The sequence below is a fragment of the Diabrotica undecimpunctata genome, chromosome 8 (assembly GCF_040954645.1).
Source record: "Diabrotica undecimpunctata isolate CICGRU chromosome 8, icDiaUnde3, whole genome shotgun sequence".
In the NCBI taxonomy this organism is placed as follows: Eukaryota; Metazoa; Arthropoda; class Insecta; order Coleoptera; family Chrysomelidae; genus Diabrotica; species Diabrotica undecimpunctata.
The window spans coordinates 98,770,040-98,796,132 of NC_092810.1; the positions used below are offsets into that span (position 1 = coordinate 98,770,040).

The 26,093-nt window shown below is 34.7% G+C and overlaps 2 protein-coding genes across 2 annotated transcripts; both read right to left on the minus strand.

Moving 5' to 3' along the window:
* Positions 1-1,227: 1,227 nt before the first annotated feature.
* On the minus strand, positions 1,228-2,337 carry LOC140448491 (uncharacterized). Its single transcript, XM_072541575.1, has 2 exons — positions 2,019-2,337; positions 1,228-1,816 (listed from the first exon to the last, which is right to left on the minus strand). The coding sequence occupies exons 1-2, from the start codon at positions 2,257-2,259 to the stop codon at positions 1,764-1,766; spliced, it is 294 nt and encodes a 97-aa protein (XP_072397676.1). The 5' UTR covers positions 2,260-2,337; the 3' UTR covers positions 1,228-1,763.
* Positions 2,338-5,091: 2,754 nt separating this feature from the next.
* LOC140448493 (uncharacterized) lies at positions 5,092-25,680 on the minus strand. The gene is made up of 2 exons (XM_072541576.1): positions 24,748-25,680; positions 5,092-5,636 (listed from the first exon to the last, which is right to left on the minus strand). Exons 1-2 carry the CDS (start codon positions 25,534-25,536, stop codon positions 5,193-5,195), a joined length of 1,233 nt encoding a protein of 410 aa, XP_072397677.1. The 5' UTR covers positions 25,537-25,680; the 3' UTR covers positions 5,092-5,192.
* Positions 25,681-26,093: the final 413 nt, after the last annotated feature.

Below are 26,093 nucleotides of genomic sequence, written 5' to 3' on the forward strand. Positions count from 1 at the left end.
CCAAAAATCTGTACGTCGTAGAAAAAAAAATGTAGCTGATATAATTTTAAACAAAAATGGTTGGTAGTACTTTTTGTGTATATTGAATCGTTCTCTCAGAAACAACGCTTGAGGCGACCGTCGATTTTGAATATGTTGAATGTTCAATAAAATTTGTATTAGCTCGACGGTAAAAATTCGATATCTTTTGATCCCAGTGTTTTATCGCCACAAATCAAAATGCTTTTTAACCCTTCATTAGGCGCGCGAATTAATAAAAATATATTTAATAAGTGAAAAAAAGAACATAGATATGTTTTATTTACAGATTTAATATGTATCTCATTAATATTTATTAAAACATTCCTCGCACATTTTTTTAGTATGGATACTCAAACACAAAAATTTGCTACACCGTTCACAAGAATATTGAGTCTTGCATTGTTTCTTCGTTTCTTTGTAACAAGCTGCACAGTGTTTTCTTTTACTTCGGTTTGAACTATTTGCTGCTCGATCCCTTTCATGTGTCTCTTCTTGTTCAGGTTTATAAGGTTCTAAAAGAGTTTTCAGTTTAGTTGGTAAACTTTGTATTGTTGATCTCCTCTGTAAATGTGGAGTTAGTAAACTTTTTGCCAAATTTTTCAAAAAGATCCGCCTCGTAATATACTCTGCCCCATTTCCAAAAGAAATAATCATGGAGTTAATTCCGGCTACATTTAACAAGCGGTAAAATATTACCATAGGCCATCTTCTCGTAGCTCGTGCTGTATAATAAGTTCCACATAATTTATCCACAACGTCCACGCCTGATTTTGTTTTATTGTAAAATTGTATTATCTCCGGTTTCTTATCGGTATTAGACGATACAACTGAACTTGACGTGTGATAACTAGACAACAATACAACTGTCTTGTTTTTTTTGGTACATATGATACAAGTGTCTCGTGTTTAGTATAACCAAATAAGCTATATATATATAATTCTGCCGGAATTCCTCACGGTTCCTACGAAGGACAATTTTTGTTTTTCCAGTTCTTTTACAAGATTCAAACTCGTAAACTAATTATCGGCAGTAATATTCCTTCCTGTGCCGAAAATTGGTTCTGCCAACCTGCATACAATTGCATCTGCAGAATTACTCTGCCTGTAAGGTCCTTCCGGTTGTTGCCCGCAATAAATTTCCATACTACATATAAGAATAAAAAAGTTTTGCATCACATAAAGAGAATATCTTGATTCCGTACTTGCTCGGTTTGGATGGTATGTACTGTCTAAATCCGCAACGTCCTCGGAATCCTGGCAGCATTTCATCAATTGGTGTGTTTTGTCCAAGGCTATAATATGTCTTACAATTTTTCAAAAAATAGTTAAAAATATCTCTCACTGAAGCTAATTTATCTGTTGCTTGTCTTTGAGGCCGTGTGGTTTTTTCATCGAAACGGACACATCTTATAAGAAATCTAAATCTTTTTTCAGACATTGTCATTCTAAAAATATTTATACTAAAGTCATCAGCTGAAAAATAATCTGAAAGGTTTTGGTGACCACCTTTAAAAAGCCCTAACAAATACAGAAGGCCTAGAAATGCCTCCATTTCTATCCTATCTGTTTCTCTACAGTCGCTTATAAGCGCAAACTTTTCTTTCAAACCATTTATATAAATATTTGTTTTCTCCACCAGTATAGACAATATTCGGTTATCAAAAAATAATCGCCAACAATCCAATTCACTTCTGGCGCCTTTTGCGATTTGGCTTACAACACTTGACAATTTTACTAAAATATTATGCGGAGGAGTTTGAGTTATTGCCCAGGGCCTCTTTTGTTCCATCTCGACCTGCAATAATAGCATAATTTATTGTTAACAATTTTTTTTTAATATTTTGAGATGAGAAATTGTATTTAGATAAAAAATATACTGCACGATTGTCACAATTTATATGTATTATACAAATTCGACAGGAATTTCAAAAAAATGAAGTGGCACATGAAACACTGTTTATATAATAGCAAAAAAATTATGACATAACCTGACTTACCATTATCAAAGTTTTCGCTTTCGGCGCCCACCATGTCTTCTGTATCTACGTCGTCGATTTCATGATCGGTATCAGAATTCATCGACCTTGTCTCCAGATAATCCTCTGTTGACGATTCATCTGATTCGTCGAAATCTTCTTGGGGTAAAGTATTTGTGTCACATTCCCCTTCTTCGAAAACAAGACGATTAAGCTCTTCTACGTCTGCCGGATTATCAAGTTTGTAAATACGATTACTCATTTTCTCAAAAGTGTCGCCAAATTATGATAAAATACTTCTTTACGTAATTGTCACCAAATAAGTAAGGTCGATTATTCACAAAATACACTATTCAGCGTCAGTAAAAGACAATAAACACTAGTATATAACTCTCATACGCCACAGCAGACGTACCAAATAGCACTGACGTGATTGTGGTTGAGCGGGCTAGGTCCGGCGGACCTATTCTGTGTACGGTCGAATTTGTTCGCAAATTTCCGGAAAATCTCGGCGGTTATTGGAATGTTACTTCGGCAGGTAAAAGAAGACTGATCATCGTTAGATGTCATTTAGGCTCAATGATAATATATATATTAATTTTATTTTAAATTACAAGCAAAAACTGGGGTCTAGATCCACTGGACCTATGCCCGACTAATGAAGGGTTAAGGTAAAAAGTGCGGCTGTTGTATGCAGTCTTTTTATTTTGCTAAGACTAAAGTCATTTTTTATAAAGGTGTTTAAATAAATTATTTAAACACCTTTTTATAAAGGTGTTTAAATAAATAAACGTAGCGCGATTTTTGCCATTTTTACGATTCTCATGAGATTAAAAAAAATTTATTACTTTCGTTGGCCAGCCGTAGTAAAATTTCAATTTTTAGAGATTAGTCTTTAAAAAGTATGACATGAAATTTCAATTTTGAGTTGTAGCAACAAATATTGGGCATTTGAAATATGAATAAAGAACACAGAATTTAATGTTTTACATTACAAACTATCGGAAATCACAAGAAATGCCTCAAAGAAGACAGTTTTAATTGTAGTTCATAGAAAAAGTTTTTTCCTTTAAAAAAACGTACTAGTGTAACTGAAAAAAAAATTTTAAACGTTTTAGATGATTTGTTATGTAAAATTTTAAATCCAGCGTTTTCAAATGCCTCACATTTGTTGCCAAAACTCAAAACTAAAATGGCATGCTATAGTTTTTAAAGATTAAGCTCTAGTAATCAAAACTTTATAGTGGCTAGTTAATGAAAGGCATATATGGTACCTATTGATCTCATGAGAATTATAAAAAATTTATTTAACGTCGAGCTGAACCAAATTTTATTGAACATTAATGACGCGCGCGTAACTAACATTCAAAATCGATGGTCACTTCAAGCGTTGTTTGTGAGAGAACAGTTAATTCTACATAAAAAGTGCCAATAAACATTTTTGTTTAAAATTATCTAATCCACAGTTTTTATTAAAAATATTTTTTTCTATGACGTACAGATTCTTCCTAAATAATTTTTTCTCCGTTTTTACCCCCTTACAAGTGGTGTTTTAGGGGAAAACCCGAGGGTAAAAGTAGTAAACTTTTTGCATCTTTTTTGGGGTCCCAAAATTAATATTTTTTACAAAATTTAGCTTGTTCCTATAATTTTTAGAGGTTGTGGCATTTTTGTCTCTAACGACTGGAGTAAACTTTTTATTGAGGATTTTTTTAAATAAAATTTTTATTAGCTCTTCGGTATTTTGACTTAGTTTCTCTTTGTGGGTCAGAACGGTCGGTCTTCACTTCCTTTCCGTTTCTTTTAGAGCCTTCGTTATGCCATCATTTGCTTGATCTACATATTCTATTTAATCTTGCAAGTCTTGTATATGTCTGGTTAGTGTATCTTTTTACAGGTCGTTGTTTTCTAATGGAAGCTATTTTTTTCTTGTTTTTAGGATCATCTTTGTTCTTTCCAATTTGACATTTAATAGTATCTTAGGTCGGAATAATCTGTGGGCGCTTCCTATTAAAAATTTGTTGAGCAAATCAATGTCTTTGATTATTTCGTTTTTGTTTGTTATAATATAATCTACTTTATTTTTGATACTGCTGTCTGAGCAAATCGACGTCCATTTATGCTAAGGCTTTTTATCAAAAAAAGAGTTCATCATGGATAAATTTTCCTGGTGTAAGAAGTTCAACAATCTTTTCCGTCGATCATTTTTTCGCCAAATCCATACTTATCCATTCCTACTTCTGCATTATCTTGTTTAAACTCCATTTTCACAATTAAGTCGCTCATAATTATCGTGTAATATGTATGGCATATAACGCTGTTTCTAGGTTCTTATGAAATTCTCAAATTTCTTCATCCCAGTGTGAAGTCGTTGGAGCATATGTCTGGATTATTTTAAGGTTATATTTAGTTTAAAAATAAGATATGTAATCCTCGGGCTTATGCTGATAATTTCAAATATATTTTGTCTGTGCTTTCTATGTATAATGAATCCTACTTCACTATTTTAAGTGACTTCTTCTCCTCTTTTAATAAAATACGTGTCGTCATTTAAGAGTAATTTGGGCTTCTCCTCTTCGTCTTATTTTGCTGAGGCCAATAATCTCCCACTTTATTCTTTTCAGCTCTTTCTCCAGTTCCATCATCTTGTGGTCTAATATAAGAGTTCTAACATTGTATAACATAATATTTATTCGTTGCCCTTTGTAGTAGCTTGATTTTTTCCAGGGATTCGTAGCACCCTCTGCTCCAAACCTGTTCCAACCATTACCTTGGTTGTGGGTGTTCGAGCCGTCGGAGACTGAGGGCCGTTTAGTAGTTTTGTCTTTCATGCAAAATTACTTTTGGGCTTTTAAACCATTAAAACGCTACACTTGGAGGTGCGTGTAGGCGACTTGGTTTGGAAGTGAAGGGAGAAGAAGGTGGAGATGAGAATGCTTTGGGATTAGACATGGTTTCCCCGGGGATGGGAAGCTGGAGAACTCCATGAACTCGCGTGGCAAATGTGTTATTCCTAAAGTAGATCTATCCCCTGCCGGGATTTTAGAGAAGAATCCACTCAATACCCACAGCCCATAACGTATAAAAAATACTATTGAAAAATAAATTATTACTTTATTCAAAACTATTATTACAAATATTTGTAGTTTAATGGTTGATCAATAATATTACCAAAAATCCAGGATAATTTTGTGTTTACGCAAATGGACCATTAAAAAAATTATCCACCAAAGCTACCAGACGTTGCAAATATTTGTCCCGGGATTTTATTTTCAGGTCTTTAGCCAAACCCCCTAAGAACTCGTTGGTTTCTTCATCAAAAATAGCTGGTGCATCATCATTCTCAAGATATAACATTTCTAAGCAGGGTAGTGTCAAAAACACACCATATGGCAGATATATTTTTAAATGTTCTTCGAAAATACTTCGCGGAAATACTTTGTCAGCATCACTACCTAATTGTTTTAGGTATGAGCAAAACTCAGTATAGTAATATTCTACATAATCTTTGAGTTTTGGAACTTCAGTTGGTGATATATTTATGTATAGAAAATAGGAAATATCGATTACTGGTGAATGAAGACAAACAGCTTGGAAATCTATCAAAGCCATGCGAAGTGGAATTGTTTTATCGTCACCCTAAAAAAAATTAATTAATAAGCGACACAACGATATCATTTAGTCGAAGATAATTTCAATATTAGGGGAGAGTGTTGTACCTCGGACCGGGTTGTACCTCGGGTCAGTTGACTTTCTTTCTTACCCACTGCAGATTTCTCTTCGATTTGGTTGAATTAGTGGTTTAATAATATCAGCGGTAGATGGCATATAAATACACTTATCAAAAAATTGCAGCGTGGTGACTTGCAGAGCGTTTTGTGTTTTGTTTGATCGTAAGTAAATTATTTACCTATTTGTTATCTGTTAAAATCCGCTTCAAATGTAAATATATATTTTATTATTACCTGTAATGGACAATATATATTTACGCTTGATAATCATGAATGTATTTTTTGTCTAAACGCATAACCTAATATTAGAAAACAAAAAACAGCTGAAATTGTTACGTTGTGTACCTTGGGTCACCGGTAGGTCCGGACCAAGGTACAATCTTATTGCGAATTAACATTATTTTGACTTTTATTTAAATTAATTGGTGTGTCTGTTACCAAAAAAACCTTTTATTATTGTTTCAGATAGTCATTTTAAAATGCCGAGAAGTAAGTGGGTATCAAAAGACCACATTTAAATGCCCAGGATTTAACTGCAGCCGCAAATAAATGCATAAGTGGTGAATTATCAATTAGGGAATCAGCAAAGTGCTATAACATATCAAAAACCACGCTGATCAGGCACGTAAAATCCTTAAGGCAGTCGGGGGCTTCACAATTTTCTTATGTTGCTGCCAATAATGTAAAACAAGTTTTTAATAAAAAAGAGGAAGCTGAGTTAAAAATATATCTTCTCACTGCTGCACGCCTCCACTATGGTTTGACGAAAATGGAAGTTCGTACTTTAGCATACCAGTATGCAACTGCAAATAACAAGTCTTATCCGCCTTCTTGGGACCAAAAAAAGATAGCTGGCAAGGAATGGCTGAGGCAGTTTCTTAGAAGACATGAAGATTTATCACTTCGTAAACCAGAACCTACAAGTTTGGCCAGATCAACATCCTTCAATAAAACAAATATATCTTCCTTTTTTAAGAACTACAAAGAAGCTTTGTCTCGTGTAGATTTTTTTCCCCAGAAAAAATTTGGAATTGTGACGAGACAGGGTTAACGACTGTCCATGTACCACCAAAAATTGTAGGACCTAAGGGAATAAAACAATTAGGTTAAATGACAAGTGGAGAGCGAGGTCAAAATGTAACCTTGATAGCCTCAATAAATGCAATCGGAAATCATATTCCGCCAATGATGATATTTCCGAGGGTTAATTTTAAGCCTCACATGCTAAAAGGTTGTCCAGTTGGAACTAGAGGAGGTGCAAATTCGTCCGGCTGGTCAAACGAAATATTGTTTTTGGAATACCTACAACACTTTAAAAATCATGTGAAACCAACAGTTAAAAATCCAGTTATATTACTTTTGGATAATCACGATAGCCACGTGAATGTAAGTGTCATTAATTTCTGTAAGAAGAATGGAATTCTACCGATAACGTTTCATCCCCACACCAGCCACAAAATGCAACCGCTCGATCGAACAGTTTTTGGACCGATGAAAACTTACTATAATACCGCCTGTAGTGAGTGGATGATTATGCACCCTGGACAACCTATTACGATTTACGATATAGCCGAACTTGCAGGTAAGGCATTTCCAAAAGCATTTACTACATCTAATATCCAGAAGGGATTTGAGGTGAGCGGTCTCTATGCCGTCAATGAAAACATTTTTGAAGATAATGAGTTTCTGTCTTTGTATGTAACTGATCGTCCTTTAAACCAGCTTACTGACAGTCGCGAGCAAGTCAATGTTGAACAGGACGGGGAAAAAACTAAAACTACAGTTAATGAAATGGAAGTATCTACTCCTTCTACCTCAAATATTCGTCAAGCAGGAACTTCAGGAAGTTCTATTACACCTGAAATGTTGCGACCCTATCCAAAGGCACCTGTTCGCAAAAAGAAGTTAGGAAGAGCAAGAGGAAAGTCACGAATACTTACCGATACTCCAGAGAAAGATGAAATAGCTACGCTTAAAAAGGGAAAGACGGTATCATTTGAGAAAGTGCAGGCAGTTACAAAGCAAATAGCGACAGAAGATATACAAAATGTGCCAAAGAGAGCTGCTAAGTATGATAGTGAATCAAGTTCAAGTGATGGAGATACATTTGAGGACTTGGTAACTAGAGAAGAAGAATTATTAAATGACCAAAAAATATATGACTTATCTGAAAATAACGAGATTAAAAAAGGAGACTTTATTTTAGTGAAAGTGGCAGGGAAGAAATCTTTTGTTTATTATGTTGCCGAGATACTGAACAGTGGAATTAATAATGAATTTAGATATTTACGTAGAATTCTAGATTCCAATAAGTTTATAAACGACTCAACCGAGACTTATGATTTTTTACGCAATGATATTGTACGTAAACTTCCACAACCGCACAAAATAAGCGGAACTGCACGTCACGATGCGCACCTGAAATTTAATGTTAAATTTAGCGGATATAATGTCAAATAAGTTTTTATTTACTAAATTAATCATTAGTTAATCATAATGTTCTGATTATTTTGAGATATTCAATAAAACATTTCAAAATTAGTTCTATTTTTTTTTATAACTGACCCAAGGTACAATATAATGCTGGTCCAAGGTACAATATATGCTGGTCCAAGGTACATTACCAGTTTGTACCTTGGGTCAACATGCAAGGGCCTGCTAAAATATATTTTTTAACTAACTACTAAGCTTAAAATGTGTCAATAAAAAGAAAGCATGTAGCCAAATAGACAAAGTAACTAATACATTGGATAAACTTTGCAAATATATAATTTTAGGATTTAGAAAAAAATAAAAACTAAAAATTGACCCAAGGTACAACACTCTCCCCTAGTTATCCTTCGGATTATTTATTTTGGTTCTGACAAAACAAAATTCAACTAAGAATGGGAAGGTTTAGTGCAAGAGTCAGACATATTACTCTAGAATATTTTATATTATTAGACAGTTCCAAATAAACAAGGCGGACAAACATTGGTATACTTTTTTAAGAAGGCCGATAAGTAAGTACTCCCAATTATACAGCTGCAAACGTGCTGAGCACCACAATAAAAGTTACAACACAAATTATGATAAATAAAATCAGATCAAACCGATCCTTTTATATGGGTGCTGTCTTTCTTTCCAGAAAAATAACTTAAAAATCAGTTGAAATAAATAAACCAAATATATTTTTTTGATTTACTAAAAAAATTTAAACGTCATCATACATCTTTTTATCATAATAAAATATGACATAAATTTATTAAAATAATAGAAAATAAGCTCTTGTTCAAGATTATACCACCACGTACATTGTTCAATTTACAGCACCTTTGGGATATACTGAAATGGGCCGATATTAATCGGCCTCAAAAACCAGACGAAATTAAATCATGTTAGTCCATTAAAACACATTTCAGAAACAACCATCAAGAACTTAACATGCTTATAAAGACAAATATAAGCGTTTATAAGAACTTAAATAAGCATTACATGTTCCTTGGATTTATTACAGTCTTTTAATTAAATTTATTCTTTCGTTTTTCGAGGTTAAAACTTTTTTTTTTACTTTTAAATTTTTTATACCTTCTCCGTTAATTTTAAAGGTATTGTAGATTGTAGGCGTCCTCAGTGACAATGCACAAAGCAGCATTGGTTTTGGAATTTCATTTCATTTGCTGATTTAAAGGAATTCTTTGGTATGAAATATTAGACAGATTATTTCTCTCCTTCCATTTGTGCAGTTTTGCTCCGTTGTCATCTGTCATTGTTAATTTTTCAGTATTTCTATCTCACACGGCGGCTCTGCTTAGATTGTAAGGCCGAATGTGCCGATCCTGCACGAGGACCTGGACGTCATTCTTGACTCAGATAAGACTACCGTCATAATTGGTGACCTAAATGCGAGATCGCCTAACTGGTTTGATCGAACAACTAACAGAAATGAAAGATTGTTATGTAGATATCTTAAAAACAAAAATAATACAGTCGTCACCGGACCTATGGAGCCCACATGTTTCCAAGGAGGAGACAGACTTCCTACCTATTTAGACATAGGAATTCTTCACAACATGAGACAACAATACGAAATACGGTCACTCAATGAAGGAGACTCCACCCACAACCTAATCGTTCTAACTCTAGGCACCGTAGAAACAAACTGCAAGCGAATTTTTAGTAAAACAATGGGAATAGTTTCTAACATCAACAACAAACAGGAACTGGAAGAGTATGCGTTGAAATTCGAAAAAACTATTCAAAATACACTGGAAACCAGTACAAAAGAAGAAACCACAACAACAATCAGAGGCAGATTCAGAGAAATCAGCAATGAACTAAAAACTCTAATACAGGAGAAAAACAGACAATGTAGAAGGGCAAATAGGACCAGAAAAATAGAGGGCAAAAGAATTGCTAATGAACTGAATAGGGAGATCAAAAAACAGCTGGAAATTCACAGAAATAACAGCTAAGACGACTATATTTATGTCGTCAGCTGGACCCTAACAAATCTGGATTCTGGAAGCTCTCTAAAGTCTTGCGAAAAAATAAAAAGCCAATGCCAATGCCCATATTACATGGGGCTAACGGTTTAGTTTATTCTGAGCAAGACAAAGCTGAGGTCATGAAAGATATACAGGAAAGAGGATGCAGAAACAACCACCACCCAAACGAAGATCCAGACTTTGAAGAATAAGTGGAAAGAAGGAGCAGATTCCTAAAGAGAAGCAAAGGCGCCATAGCACTCAGACCTCAGCCCGAGGAAATCCAGCTGCTCATCAAAATGACCAATGCTAAGAAGGCTCCAGGCCCAGACAATATATCAAGCAGAGCCTTAAAAAATCTGCCAGTGAAAGCTGGCATTCCCTTAACAAACCTGATATATCATCTTATAAGATTAACAGCCGGTTTCCGAAAGGCTGATTGATCATTATCAAAATATCGACTGTTAACAGTCGATTAAATGCATTTTGAGTTGCAGAAACATCGATCAAACTTCAATCGCATAACACACATTAACTAATCTAACAAGCAAATAATCGATGATTACCAGCTTGTCAGAAGTATTTTGGGTTTCCGAAACGTCAATTATCGTTTTATATATGTCAAACTTCTGTCATACTAGCTTGTCAGGTAATCTGAGATTTTTGGACGATTAATCTTATAATCTTTGATTATGTACCAATGGTTGTAAGTAAATAAAATAAAATATTTGGTTATGTTGTAAGATACATAAACCTAAGGTTTTTTATAAAACGCTGTTGTTTAGAAAGAACCCAAAAATATTGTTACAAAGGTACATTTTAAGAATTAAAGATGATAAATGACAAATTGGTAAACATTAACGAACGACACAAAATTATTAGTTAGTTAGGTTATGTTCTTCTTCTTCTTTTGTTTCTATGGCTTTCACGTCATGGTGATACGCCAGCTCAATTTGTTGGTGACCCCGATAAAGTCTGGCTCTAAACCAACTCGAGGCCACTTACTTGTGCCTGTGCCAAATAATTTTGTAGGAAAAAAAATTCATTAATAGTTAATTAATAGGTTATGTTAGTAAACACTACAAAAAGTATTGAGCATTGTCGATTACAAATTTAATTTATTAATTGAAAGGAATTTTATCAAAATGCTGACTGATTCTTCAGTAAGTTTATTTAATATAGAATATATAGTAATTGGTGAATTATAATTCATATAAATGAATTTTGTGTATAGGTCAAAACTCGGAATGATCCTTATCGGGCATTCAAAAAATATATGATTTAGGTTCTCTATTAGGCCACACTCACAGTAAGGGTTGTCCACCAAATTCAGTTTGAAAAGATGTTGACTTGTTAAACAATGACCGGTCCGCATTCTTATAATAGTTGTAATGTGTCTCCTATCTTTATATGAAAAGTTTTGAAACCATGTCTTATTAGGAAAAATATTTTGTACTCTGTAATACTGATACGATTTTTTGCTAATTAAAGTTTTCCAAGTGTTTTTAAATTTGTTTTTAATTTTATTCTTAATTATGGGTAACACGTCTTGAGAATCTAATTTCATATTTAAAGGAACATTAAGATCTCTCCCTATTTTGGCCAGTGTGTCAGCTTGTAGGTTGCCCGGTATATCGCAATGACCCGGTATCCATGAGATAAGTATTTCAAATCCGTTTCTATTTGCAGATGTAATAAGATTTTTTGCTTTAAGGCACCAATAATCTACCGAAGCAGAAATATTGCTATTAATAATTTTAGAAATTGCACTAAGAGAATCAGAAAATATAATAGCTTTATTGATCTGTCTATTAATGGATAAATTAACTGCTTGGTATATAGCCATGTTTTCTGCTTTGCATATGCACAGTTCATCAGGTAGTCTGGATGAAAATTTGTAATTGATACTAGGAATATAAATGCCAAAACCTACTTTGTTACAATTTTTTGAGGCATCCGTATAAATGAACGTGAAATCATTGATATATTTTTCAGTAAATATTGCAAATTTTTCTCTAATCATATATTCATTCTTTGTTATTTCGCAATTTAGTGTTTTTACTGGACTGACTAATGTATCAAAATCCATCTCATAACATGGAAAATTATTACCTTTATATATTTTGTTAAAATATGGAAAAAAGTATTCTAGTGTTAAAACTAAGTAAGGACAGTTATCTTCATTATAAAAATTAGGTTTGATTATAAGTTTATTCCGTAAGTTAACAAGAGACAAAATCAAAGGATGGTTTTTGATATTAACGATCTTACTTAAAAATTTAGTAGCTAATATTAAACTTCTATGTTTTAAATCAAATTGCGCCGATTCTGCTAGCAAGGCCAAGTGAGGGGTAGATTTCATACAACCTAAAGAAATTCTTAGCCCTTCAAAAAATATTGTGTTAAGTTTATTAATACATTTCTGAGATATAGGTCTGAATAAGAATGAACCATAGTCTAAGTGAGATCTTATTAAAGCATTAAAGACTATTAAAAGAGTCCTAGGGTCTGCCCCCACCACACTCTGCAAATTGCACGTAAAATATTAATATTTTTCTTTGTTTTAACTAATATATTATCAACATGTTTGTGACACTTGAGATGATTTTGAAAAATTATGCCTAAAAATTTAACTTGATCTTTTAATGGTATAATTGTGTTACTAAGTTTGATTTCTGGGGTAAAATTTTTGCGTTTTCCCTTCGAAAACCATACAGCTTCACATTTGTCTATAGAAAGAGATAGATCATGTTCTAACAACCATTCTTGTACATTGTACAATGCCATATTGACTTTATTAACCATTTGTTGGATAACTGATCCTTTAACATATAAAACCAAATCGTCAGCATACCCATTAATATTTATATCTTCACGAAGAATGGAAAATAGATCCAATATGTATATATTAAATAAAATTGTGCTTAAAGGTGAACCCTAGGGTAAACCTTTAGTTACTACAGTCGGGCCCAAAAAGTCACCGTTATTGGATCTAGTATATAAAAGCCTGTTTTGCAAAATTTTAAAAATAATATTAATTATAGGACAAGGGACATTTAAATTTTGTAATTTATTGTAAAGTTTATATATATTCACATTATCATATGCTGATTTAATATTAATGAAGACGGCAAGGACTGAATGGTAAGATTCAAAGGCTTCTAAAATGAAGGTATGAAGGAGCGCTAAGTTGTTGGCAGTTCCTCTACCTCTTCTGAAACCTGCTTGAGTATTTTTAAAAACGAGATTATGTTCTAAAAACCAATCTAATCTATTTTTTAAAATGATTTCTAAAGTTTTTAGTATGCAAGAGGATAAAACAATTGGTCTAAAACTAGTTGGAAGAAGTGGGTCCTTTAAGGGTTTTAAGATGTTAAGAATATTAAATTTTTTCCAATCGCTAGGTAAGGGTTCTCCTTTAAGACATTCATTGTATATATTTAGAAGGATTTTTTTGGCTTTTAGAGGGAGATGTTTTATCATTGAGTAAGAAATATCATCAATTCCCGGGGCAGAATTTCTTTTATTGAACAATGCAGTGTCAATTTCTGAAATTGAAATAAGTTCAAATTCTTGGTTAGCGTGAAGTAAACGGAATTCAGCATCAATAGAAATTGATGACATATTATATAATATTTCTCTTTTAATGTTATCTGAAGGATTATAAAAATTTTTGCAATTATTATGGTTTGAAAATTTTTTTACTTTATTCCATACGTATGTTATATTGGATCCTCTATTTAATGTTTCACAAAATTGTTTAAATTTATTTTTCTTTTTTAATCTAAGGTTACGCTTGGTTTGTGCAACTATATGTTTAACATACAAATAATTTTCTAGTGATGGTGACGAGTCAAATATGTGCAAAGCTTCCTTACGTTTCTTTACCCATAATGTACATTCATCATCCCACCAAGGATTGAATGGTTTACCCTGTATCCTACAATTTTTATAAGGAATCGAAACATCTGCTGCTTTATTGATAACTGACATGAATTGTTTGTAATTTATTTTATTTATTGAGAAATTTACTAGGTTGTTTAATATTTCATCATAAAAAAGATCCCAATCAGCTCTTGAAGAATTTCTTATTTTATAATTTTTAACAAAAGTTGTATCTGATAGTTCAATGTCGTTGATTTTTATGTATGTGGGAAAATGGTTACTATTGCCGCAGTCTTTAATAATTCCCCATTTGGTACATAAAGCCAGATTACTACTCACGATTGTTAAATCAACAGCACTGATATTATTGTTGGGAAGCTGAAACAAGGTTGCTGAACCATCATTTAGGATGGTCAACTCGTTATCAAATATAAAGTCAACTATTTTTTTACCACCTTTATTAATTAAACATTTATCCCAAATTGGATGATGAGAATTCATATCGCCCATAATGATTAATTTTTTTATATCTAGGTTTTCTAACATGGAATTTAAAAAAGGCACTGATATTTCATTATTTGAACTTGAATAGATATTTATTAGGAATATGTCATCAATTTTTGTTATAATATATTGGACTTTGTCCGAATTATATTTTTTAATAGTCTGAAATGAAATAGAATTTTTAATACAGGTAGCTACCCCACCATAGCCATCATCCCTATCTTGTCTAATAATGTGATAAAATTTTAGAGTAAAATTGAAATCTTCTTTAAGCCAAGTTTCATTAATAACTACTATATCTGGGTCCTCTTTAGAGACTAAATCAGTCAGAGTATCCCTATTTGAATTGATACTTCTGATGTTCCATTGAATGATTTTTATTTTTGTTTTTAGGATCATTCTAAGTTTTAACCTATTAATCACTATCTGAATAATTGTCTAAGTCCATATAGGACTTAAGGTTAGAATGGGAAAGAACAAGTTTTTTAACCATATTTAAATTATCTGGTGAAATATTAATAAAGTTCATACATGATTTTAGGAAATCTTGTGAAGGTATTGTATCGAAATTATAATTACTATGCGATGCACTGGCATTCCAGGCTGAATTTGGATTTACGTTATATGAATTAGAAGATTTTGGTTCCGATTGGGAGGGTATTGGAGATTTAGATTGAGATAAGGCAGTTAAAGAGGAGTAATTCTCTGGTCTACCATTTGGAACATAAAGACATTCATCATGTGCATTTCTGTCATAAGTTTGTTGGATTACTCTTCTTTTATTATTTGTATTTGATACTACTTGCTGAAATGTCCTTTTCGAAGATTTGAAATTGTGTGTTCTTCTTTCTGATGGTGAAACGGTATTGTGCTGAATCGTTTTATTATTAAGGGGTTTTACTTTAGTACTACTACTCGGAAGGGACGGAAAATCTTTTGAATTGAAAATAAATTTGTCTTTTTCTATGTAATTTTTGGGAATGTATTCACTAGCTTCAAAAAAAGAAATTTTCGTAAGACATGAGTTCTTTAATATTTTTTTGACGTAAATATTCCGGACACGTACGCGCTGTTGAAACATGTGGACCTTTGCAAAAGAAACATTTCATAGTACAATCATCGGTATGTTTAAGTTCACCACAATTCATACATTTTTCTTTTGCTTTACAATTTGTTTTGGTGTGTCCAAATCTTAAACAATTGTAACATTGTGTTACTGGGGGAATGTACACATTAACCAATTTTGGTAGATCGTAAAAATTTATTGTTTTAGGCATTAAAACACCACTGAATGTGAACAAAACTGTACCTGTAGGTTCGTATGTAGTTGTATCCCCTTTGACTACTCTCCTGTTTAGCCTTTTAGCATTCAAAATTTTAATATCGCTGTTAGTAGAACAACATTCAATAAGTTCATTTTCATTTATTTCAACATCTATTTGACGTACAATACCTTTACAAGATATATAATTAAAAGGTATATAAATTTTATAACCTTGATCTAATAAATTTTTGTTATTTAGGAATGTATTTGCAGATTGATAATTATTAAACTCTACAGAAATTCTGTTTGAACCTTTGCTCCTAATTTTATTAATATTATTTAATTTTAAATTAAAAATATCTCTTGCAATTTTTATATTATTAAAAGAACCAACTCTAATATTATTTATATTTGTTGACTCTATAAATACAAAAAACGGACCAACATCTTTTTCAGAATACATATTGACAGTGACAGTTGAATTTAATTTTTTATTTACATTGGGATCAGGGGGGGTAACCCCCCCCTCCACCTTATTCATAAAGAATCAGTCAGAAATGTCAAATTTTTGGTCACAAAAAATGAATAAAAAATTATTTTGATCAAACTAAAATTTAAAATAATATTACAGCAAAGTACAATGCTCAAAATACCTGTTCAATTTACAAGGATAGGTTTGATTCTGTTCTATTTGGCACAAACACGCACCTCTTTTCTTCGTTGACAGTAAGTAGCTCTTTACTGCACGAACGACGACATTCTTCTTCTTCTTTTTGGCTTTTATTCTTCTGAATAATCAGCCAGTACATTTGTTTTGTTAATTTTTGGGCCACTGTCGTGAGTCTGAGAATATCTCATGCCCTATTATCAATTATCATTAACATATAGACATTTTTTCTACAAATCTACATTTTATTTATGTTTTCTATTTTCTTATCGTTGGTTTAAATGTTAATGGGGAATGTTAGGTTATGTTTGTTTGTTGATTTTCAGAATGCAGATTACACATAAACAGGAATGATGGTAAAGTGAAACAGCAACATTACTTTCTTAATTTAGAGCAAGATAAAGAACAATTCGTACAGAAATAATAAACGATTACAATCGATTCTACTGTTTCCATGTAAAATCGTATGTCAAATAATCTATAATCGGTGATCACGTAATTTTACCATAATTTTCGTTTCGGAAACCTGTCGCTTGTTAACAATTAATTAAATTTGATACTTGATTACATGATTGGAGATTTGAATAACGTTAAAAAACACTGCATAAACCTGCCGTAAGACACTTTCCTGACAGGTGAAAGGAGGCTCATGTGATAGTGGTAGGAAAACCGGGCAAAAAGTGAACGTTTCCACACAACTACCGACCCATCAGCTTCCTACCATCAATAAGCAAAATTGCAGAACGAGTTATCTTGGCCAGATTAAGAGAGGAATTTGAAATAATAGGAACGATTTCAGAAGCCTAGTTCGGATTCAGGAGCAATCACTCCTGTGAACTACAAGTATTTCATCACAAAAGGGTATAAAGAAAGGAAATATACAGCATCCTCCTTCTTAGATGTCAGTAAAGTTTTCGACAGCATATGGCACGACGGTCTGCTGTATAATATAATCGAATTTGGATACAGTAAAGCGATGACATGCATTCTCTCCTCGTACCTGGCCAACAGAAGGTTCAAAGTTCGGATAGGGTCCACCCGTCCGAAGTCGGAACTATGGAGGCAGGAGTACCACAGGAAGCCGTGCTATTGCCTTATTTGTACACCATATATACTTTAGACACCCCCAGTGATCATCGAACTATGCTCAGTCTGTACGCCGACGACACTGATATAGCTGTTAGCAGTGGCAACCCTGATCTGGCCACTAGATACTTTCAAACTTCCCTAAACCGTCTGCAATCTTGGTGTGTTACGTGGAAAATTGCCGTCAACCCGGACAAAACACAGGCTGTCATGTACAAAAGACGTGAAGGACTGCCAAACAGAGAGTTAACTATCTTCAATACTCCGGTCGAATGGACAAACAATGCCAAATATCTCGGAGTAACGCTTGATAGACGTCTTTCCTTTACCGACCACATAAATGAAGCGGCACACAAGGCAAAAATCCTGAAAAGTCAACTCTCTTCGTTAATAGGGAGAAAAAGTAAGCTAAGATTTAAAACTAAGATCAGAATGACCAACGCCATCATTCCGCCATCCTTGACATATGGCTCAGCGGCATGGGGGAATGCATGTAAAACGAATAGAAAGAAAATTCAAACAGTCCAGAACTTCATCATTAGGAAGGCTCTTAAAATTCCTAGGTATGTACCTTTAAGGTACGTATATAGGGATTCGCAGCAGATGAGAGTCCTGAACATGATGGACGAACATGCATATGTGCTCTTTAACAATCTCAGATACCATCCGAACCGTTTACTAAGAGAGTTCACAAACTACGAACGAAACCTAAGGACTGTACATAGACGGCTCAAACAACAGCTGGCTGGATACAGGGCTAACCCTGATTCAACGTAAAGTAAGGATATCTGCATAAAAGCTGCAAACGAGAGTTTAACAGATTTGGTTAAAAAAAAACACAAAAAATTCAAAAAAATCAAAAAAAAAACAAAAAAAGGCTAGTTCACCAAAAAAATAACCCCTAACTCCTAACCCATTCTTTATTTTTATTTTATTTTTAATTATTTTAGTTATTTTCAGTTCACTTCACTAACCGGTTAAAACTACAAAAAGAAACAAAACCAAAAAAATATTTACACGGAATGTGTGAGAGCATTATACACTTGGGAATGCACATTCCATATATATTAACTCCTTCCTTCTATTACTATTTCACCTAAAACCTCTACTAACAATCAAATTGTTAATTAGTAAAGTCATTATAAATCAGTTTGACACAGATCCACAATTCTTAAAGCCCTTCAGGCTACGGCCCCTCAGGCATGCCCATCAGGCAAAAAGCCCTTTAGGAAACAGCCCTTCGGGACAACTTTGCCCTAAGCAACCCGCGAAACCTGGCCGTGTGCGACAAACACGTTCTTGATGGCCAGACCCATCGTTCACTCAGTCGGCAAGGAGATCAAAACTTGTTTTTGCCAAATTGGCGACTGTTTCACCGAGCACACAACTTCCGAACACGGGGCCGTCAGCTACGCTGCTGACCCCCTGATCGGACACACATTTTTACGAGACACAGAGCCCAAAGTCAACTCACTAATAAATTCAGTAAAGTAAATAGGGAGAAAAGCTACATTAAGCTACTCCTAGAGACAGGTGGCCTAACCACAAATCATAAAAAACGGAAGGTATTTTCTTTTCCCAAATTGCCCGACGTAATAGTTCATAAGCCTCTTCTGCGTATGTCAAACGTAGGGGAGGGGTGGAGGAAAAACCTGGAGGTCAGATAGGTACCTAGCCAAAACGATTTGCTCTTTTGGAACGATACCGGTTTGATCTACGGACATGGGGTCCCACTGACTAGCAGTGGTACACTCATGTTCCTAGAGATTGGGATGAACTCATGTGTGTGTGTGTGTGTGTGTTTGTGTGTGTTCTGCTTAGATTGCTGGATAGGAGTGTATCCAATGTATTTGTTGACAACTTAGAATATCTCTCCACATGCTCCGATTTGAAGTAACTAGCAGTTTTCTATACTGTTCTGAACGTAGGTCGCTACACCGTAAAAACAATGGTAAGTAGCCTCTAACAGGTCATATGTAGCCTGCTATGTTTCCTCTATAGTGTTGCTGATCCTCGTTCCACATATTCGTTTCTTGTATAATAGCTATGTCCGTATATTGTAATAACATGAGGATTTGAGATAAACCTACTCTTGGTTCTGCTAAGTTCATTCACGTTAAAAGGAAAAAGATAGTGGGACAAATACCCAAACATAGTGGGGGGTGATTGGTGGAAACAATATTAATTCATTTTGATTTTAACCTTTCTCTATTTTGCTAACGTAGTTATTACGAACTCACATCAGCCACAATTTTATCATTAGTCTTCTTTCTATTTACACCCCAGGATACCGAATAATGTATTCGTTATGGTGAAAAGGAAGAACAAATTACTGCAACCAGGTCATTTTAAAATTTGCTGTTTTTTGTGAACAGAATATATACAACAACTAAGATGTTAAATAAACCTTTAAAATAACACAAATCTAAAATTAAAGAAAATATTATGATAGTGTAAGTTATAGAAAAAGTAACAGTACCCAAACCCACTACGCAGGAATGTGGAACCAAAATGGACGCTTGTCACGGTCCTCCAGGTTCAGTCAGGGTGACGAGCCTCAAACGAATGGACAGTTACGCCGACTTTTAGAGGCACGCTCACTACGATTGGACTAAGAGAATCTTTAGGAAAGAGAACCCGCTGGACTTCAAGTAAGGCGTTAAGGTCGTAGCTCTGGAACCAAATGACCCAACAATGACCGACTCCATACAAAAATTATACCGGGACCGCTACCGACCTCCCCACCCCGAAGGTGACTTGGAGGTGCTGGAACTTTCTGTAACGGTAAGACGAGGCGAAGAAAATATAGACTGAGAAAGTCATCAAATTACGAGCCGGCACACCCAAACAACTCTGGCACGCTCTCGAGCGTTTAAGAGAAGAAACGAATTCCGAGAACTCCGTAGCTCTCCATCATGTTAGCTATACGCGTCAACAAAGGCCAACGTACAGTTTACAGCCCTTGTTAGCCGGCTCCTAACAAGGGCAAGGCTATCCGCAGCTTGCGCAGTACCAGGGACGGGAACCCCTTAATAATCATGGACAAGGATCAGGGGCGGCCTCGATACTAAAAAAGGCTTTCCCAGATAAAGTTAGTGGAATCACGTTGAAATTAATGGAACTTAACATCTGGCAATTATTTACTTAAGGGGAATGACAGAGACTACACAAAAGGAGGAAATAAAGTGGGCTATAACGCAAAAAATCGGCAGGTGCGAGCCTAGTTTCGCCATTAAATAGGTGTGCCCGATGCGAAACAACGCTAAAGCAGACACGGTCATAATTATCGCACAAGAGGCAAGGAGGATTTTAGACCTCGGGCATCTGAAGGTGGTACTCGCACGCTGCGAGGTGAAACGCAGATACATGGTAAAGAGATGCCACAGTTAGAAGCACGAGGTCTCGAGGTATGATGGTCCCGACCGCACCAAAGACTGTCATAGGTGCGGAAAGGAGGGTCATACCTTCGAGGAATGTAATGAACAGGAGCACTGTGTCATATGTAAAGAGGGACACCCTATTGACAGTGGTAAGTGCGCAGTCTTTTGGGAGGCCCTCCAGAGAGCTAGACAGGCAGAGCACCCACAGAACATCAAGGCTCCTGTCCCCTACAGGTATACCAGCCTTCCCCGGAGCTTTAACTACGGAAAAACGAGGCTTTAACAATGGAAACGGACAAAGAATAAGGACCCTTAAACCATAAAACAAGGCCTACGGACCCACCCTCCTCCGGCGACAAGAGAGCGGACGATGAAGTCCTTACTGGTTAAACTTCTTAGCCGTCCACCCACTCCGACCCCTTCCATCCTATATAAGGAAAAACCATCGGCCTTTAACTCTCAGGCACTACCCCCTTAGTATAGTACCAACATTGACCGTTTAGATTATATTAAGAAATCCCTCCCCCTCGCCATATAACCAAATAGCTAGTGGTATAGACTTACAATGGGTTCGAACGGGTTAAAAAGACTTATGTACACATCCAAAGGGCCAAGGTGGTACATAATCAAATACACGCGAAAGCCATGAAATTAAAGCAGATCTTATCATAGTCCCAGAGCCAAACAAAAGCATCGCCAGAAAGTTTGGTTGGATCACTGACACACGGTCAGATGTTGCTGTCTTCCTGATAACCAAGAGTGGGTACGTAAAAAAGATTACCAAACAAGTAGGATTCATTAAAATTAATATGAATGAAGTAGCAATAGTTGCCTGTTATATATCACCGACTATAAACAATACAAGACAAGGTAGATAATATATTCGAGGTGTCACTTACAGGAAAACATTTTATAATCGTTGGATATGTAAATGCCAAATCTATTCTATGGGGGTTCTCAAGAAATGCCAACAAGGGGTAAATATGGAACAAATGGATTTCATCGACCGACCTGGTACTGTTAAATAATGGTAAACATACCTTTGCCTTTTAAACAATGGTAAACATAACTTTGCCAAGAAAATCACAAACTAGAATGTTCTAGACCAGATTATCTTCACTCTACATAAATACATCGTATTCGAAATTGGCATACAGGTCACAACTAAGAACGGCAGAAAGACACTCGAATTCAACAAAATAATATTTTCTGAACAAATAATTAACTTACAAGATGAAAATACCGACTTTCTCACCTTTACGAACGCAATCATTAAAGTACATAACCTGAGCAGTAAGAGTAAACATGTCGCATATACCGTACCATACTGGTGGAATGATGAAATCTAACAAAAACGGATATAATGTCTTAGAATTAGGAGAATCACATAGAAGAATAGGTCACAGCAGACAAAGGACGAATACAAACGCGTCAAATAAGAGCATCAAGAGGGCTAAGCGCACATACTGGCAGAACTTGTACGAGGCGCTGGAGAACGACGTATGGGCGAATCTTACAGAATAGCCACCAAACCGCTGAATTCAGTGACCCCGTACAACCTGTGTGATGATAAAAGAAGGGAAATTGTGAACACCCTCTTTCCTAGTAATCCCACTACAAACTTCGTTATAAATGAACACACCTGTCCAGACGATGTTAGTCTTGCGGAACTTATGAGAGCCGCAGCTTCCTTCGAAGTAGGTAAATACCCTGGACTAGACGGTGTGCCACCAGAGGCGATAAAACCATTAACCTTATTACAACCAGAATCATTAAGAAAAATCCTAAATCGACTGCTGACAAGACAAGAATTTCCCGACCAGCTCAAGCTCACGAGGCTTACACTTATATCTAAATCCGGCAAAGATCCGTGGAATCCGTGGCATCGTGGCTTCGTAATCTACGTGAATGGTTCGGGTGTAGTTCGATTGAACTTTTTAGGCGCGCTGCTAACAAAGTCGCAGTGGCCATGATGATTTCCAATCTCTGCTAGGAGTGCCACGAGAAGAAGAAGAAGGCAAAGATCCGGACGAAGCCAGTGCATATCGGCCGATTTGTCTACTTGGCTGTGTAGAAAAATTCTACGAGAATCTTGTCAAAAATCGCCTTAAAGACTAGTTGAGGTAAAAAGATATCATCTCAACTAGACAATATGGATTTGTAAAAGCAAAATCAGCTGTAGATGCGGTTAAACATATCACAAATACTGCCAAGACCAGAAGGAAAAGATGGGCCGTTTTAGTGATGTGAAGAATAATGCCTTTAACTCTGCCAACTGGGCGCATATCATAAGCAAATTAGAAACTGCCATAGTGTCGAGATATTTAATAAACATCCTAAAGAGATATTTTTATACTTCGGTTATAGATATTTTAATAGCTAGAAACACAAAAATCAGATTAACGGCCGGCGTACCGCAAGGCTCCGTCTTAGGCCCAATGTTATGGAATGTACTATAGAATTTGGTACTAGACATCGATTATGGTATATTAGTAACAAGTGACGATGTATTGGGAAATCGTAGACACTGTAAATAACTTCTTTAGTAAAGTAAATAGGTGGATGACGAATAACGACCTCGAGCTTGCAGACAATAAGACCAAAGTGGTCACCCTGAAAGCAACGAGAGCTAGGCCAGATTTGATCTTTCAACTAGGAAGCAATCAGCTAAGATCAACGAACTGTGCTAAATATCTAGGAATTAATTTAGACAGAGGCCTACGTTTCACGGAACATCGTTTGAGAATGGTTAAGAATCCAGAGAATAACGCCCCTAGGTGGGCTTAGTAGCAACAAGAGAATATTGTACCTACACGTTGTATAATCGACCCTCCTATACGGAACACCCGTCCGTATAGGAGTGTCGTTTGTTTCCATATAGACAGGCAACCAGAGACACTAAGGGTGTAAACTTTTCTCTTTGTTCTTCTTCCTCCTTCTAATCTTATTCATTCTATAATAACATCAGTCTTTTGATATACTTTCCCCCTTTCCTTTCGAAAAAGAACCAGATCGTCCCCTAGGTACATGTCGATATTAGGTATGCTTCGTAGGACAAGCCCCAAGACCTTCAACAAGAACAGCCTTCTAGACTGCCGTTCTCTAACGAACTGGAGATATTCAACGTCGAAGATGGGGTATTTTAGTTGGTAAACAACCTGATGGGGACCCGGGTTCCATGTGGACTCTGTGCCGTTCTCGTGTGGCCCTGCCTTCTGGTTGAATCGAATAGTACTAGGGACACCTTACCTTTCCACTTCATTTGAAAAAAAAAGACAAAGATCCAAATATAGTGGGGTTACTGGTGCAAACAATATTAATTAATTTTGATTGTAAGTACCTTCCTCTATTTTGCTAACGGGGTTAATACGAACTCACATCAGCCACTATTTTATTTTATCATTAGTCTTCTTTCTATTTACAACCCACGATGCCGAAAATGTATTAGTTAAGGTGAACAGGAAGAACAAATTACTGCAACCAGGCCATTTTAAAATTTGTTGTTTTTTCTCAACAGAATATGTACAAAAACTACAGAACAACAGAAGTTAAATAAACTTTAAAAAACAGCAATAAATTATCTAAAATAATAGAAAATATAATGATGGTACAAATTATAGAAAAACGACATGTGTAAAGCTAGATTACAAATTTAGAAAAAGAATTTTAATTCAAATCGGTATGCAACCTAGTAACAAACAATAGATAAAAAATAATAATTTTGTATTAAATCTAAAATGTGAGAAGAAAAATTTAACATAACATACCTTATATTGAAACATCATATTCCCATTGTGGCAATCAGCATGGATTAGTGCTTGATCTTTGGAAATAGTATCAGTTACTTCCATAAATCTGGTATAAATACTTTTATCGTTTATATACTTTTCATACACAATCGACAAATCAGGTCGACCAGCTTCCTTTAAAGTTTCTACTAACGTACGTGTTCTTGTATCCATCATTGTTTTTAAGTTTAAAAACATCTCCTTTACTAAGGAGGTACATGTCTTTGACATATTTTCAAAGATTTCTTTCTTTTGATCTTTTAGAGCAAAAGACATGGCATGTAACTTTGCATAAGATCTCAGGCCCATTTCCAGATGTGCAATATTCATGGGCTGTTCTCTTGGATGTAGCATATAGCCCTCTTTCTTTAAATTTTCTAAAATAACAACTTCATTATCGATTTCTGAAAACGTTTTGTAACACTTTGGTACCATGTCGAAAAGTATAGGAAGCTTTTTATTTTTCTGAAAATCTTGGTATTCTTTAAGAATAGTGCTGTAAAAGAATACTTCTCTCTTGCAAAGATCCTGCAATATAGAAATAGCTTTTTCTGATCCAGGATTCTTCTTGTTCATTTTTATAACCAGATAAAGAACGTCCTTTCCATTAATCGGTTGTTGTAAATCAATTTTAACAAAAAATAATTCCCCTATATAACCCTCCCCTTTTTGAGTCGTATTTTCAACGGTAAAAGTAAAATTTTCTGTACCGATAGAACGCTGAATCCAAGAATGTAGTTCATCTTTATCAATTGATATCTCGGCCATTCTTTACTGTTCACAAAACACTTCCTATAATTGTATACTTTTAGGTATATCAACAGTACTGTTTGATATTTTGAATCAGCAAAATAACACTGAGAAAAATCTTATCGTCTGCTATGTAGAAGCAAATATCTGGTTTATCTAAAAGTATATATCTATATTATATATCTACTATTATATCAATAAACTTAAAACTAATGATATATAATCCTTAAACATTACATAAATATGTAACAGATAATTGACAAATAGCATTTTAAATAAATAATATTATATTATACACATATTTACAGAATTTTACTGCAATCTAAATAACAATGAAAACTAAAGATATCTAGAATTGGTTGCCCTTAAAATAATTATCTATGAAATAGTATTAATTTCAATTTTAACTCTGAAAATAATTTTGTGGTTTATAAACCCGATTATGATTTAAAAATTTATACAAGAAACGGGAAGACATTTTGTTTAAATATTATATAAATCGAAAGTTTATTCTCGCATTAAGTTAGCCTTAATAAAAAAATTTGCAAAAACGCTTGTTTTAAAATACTCGTGGA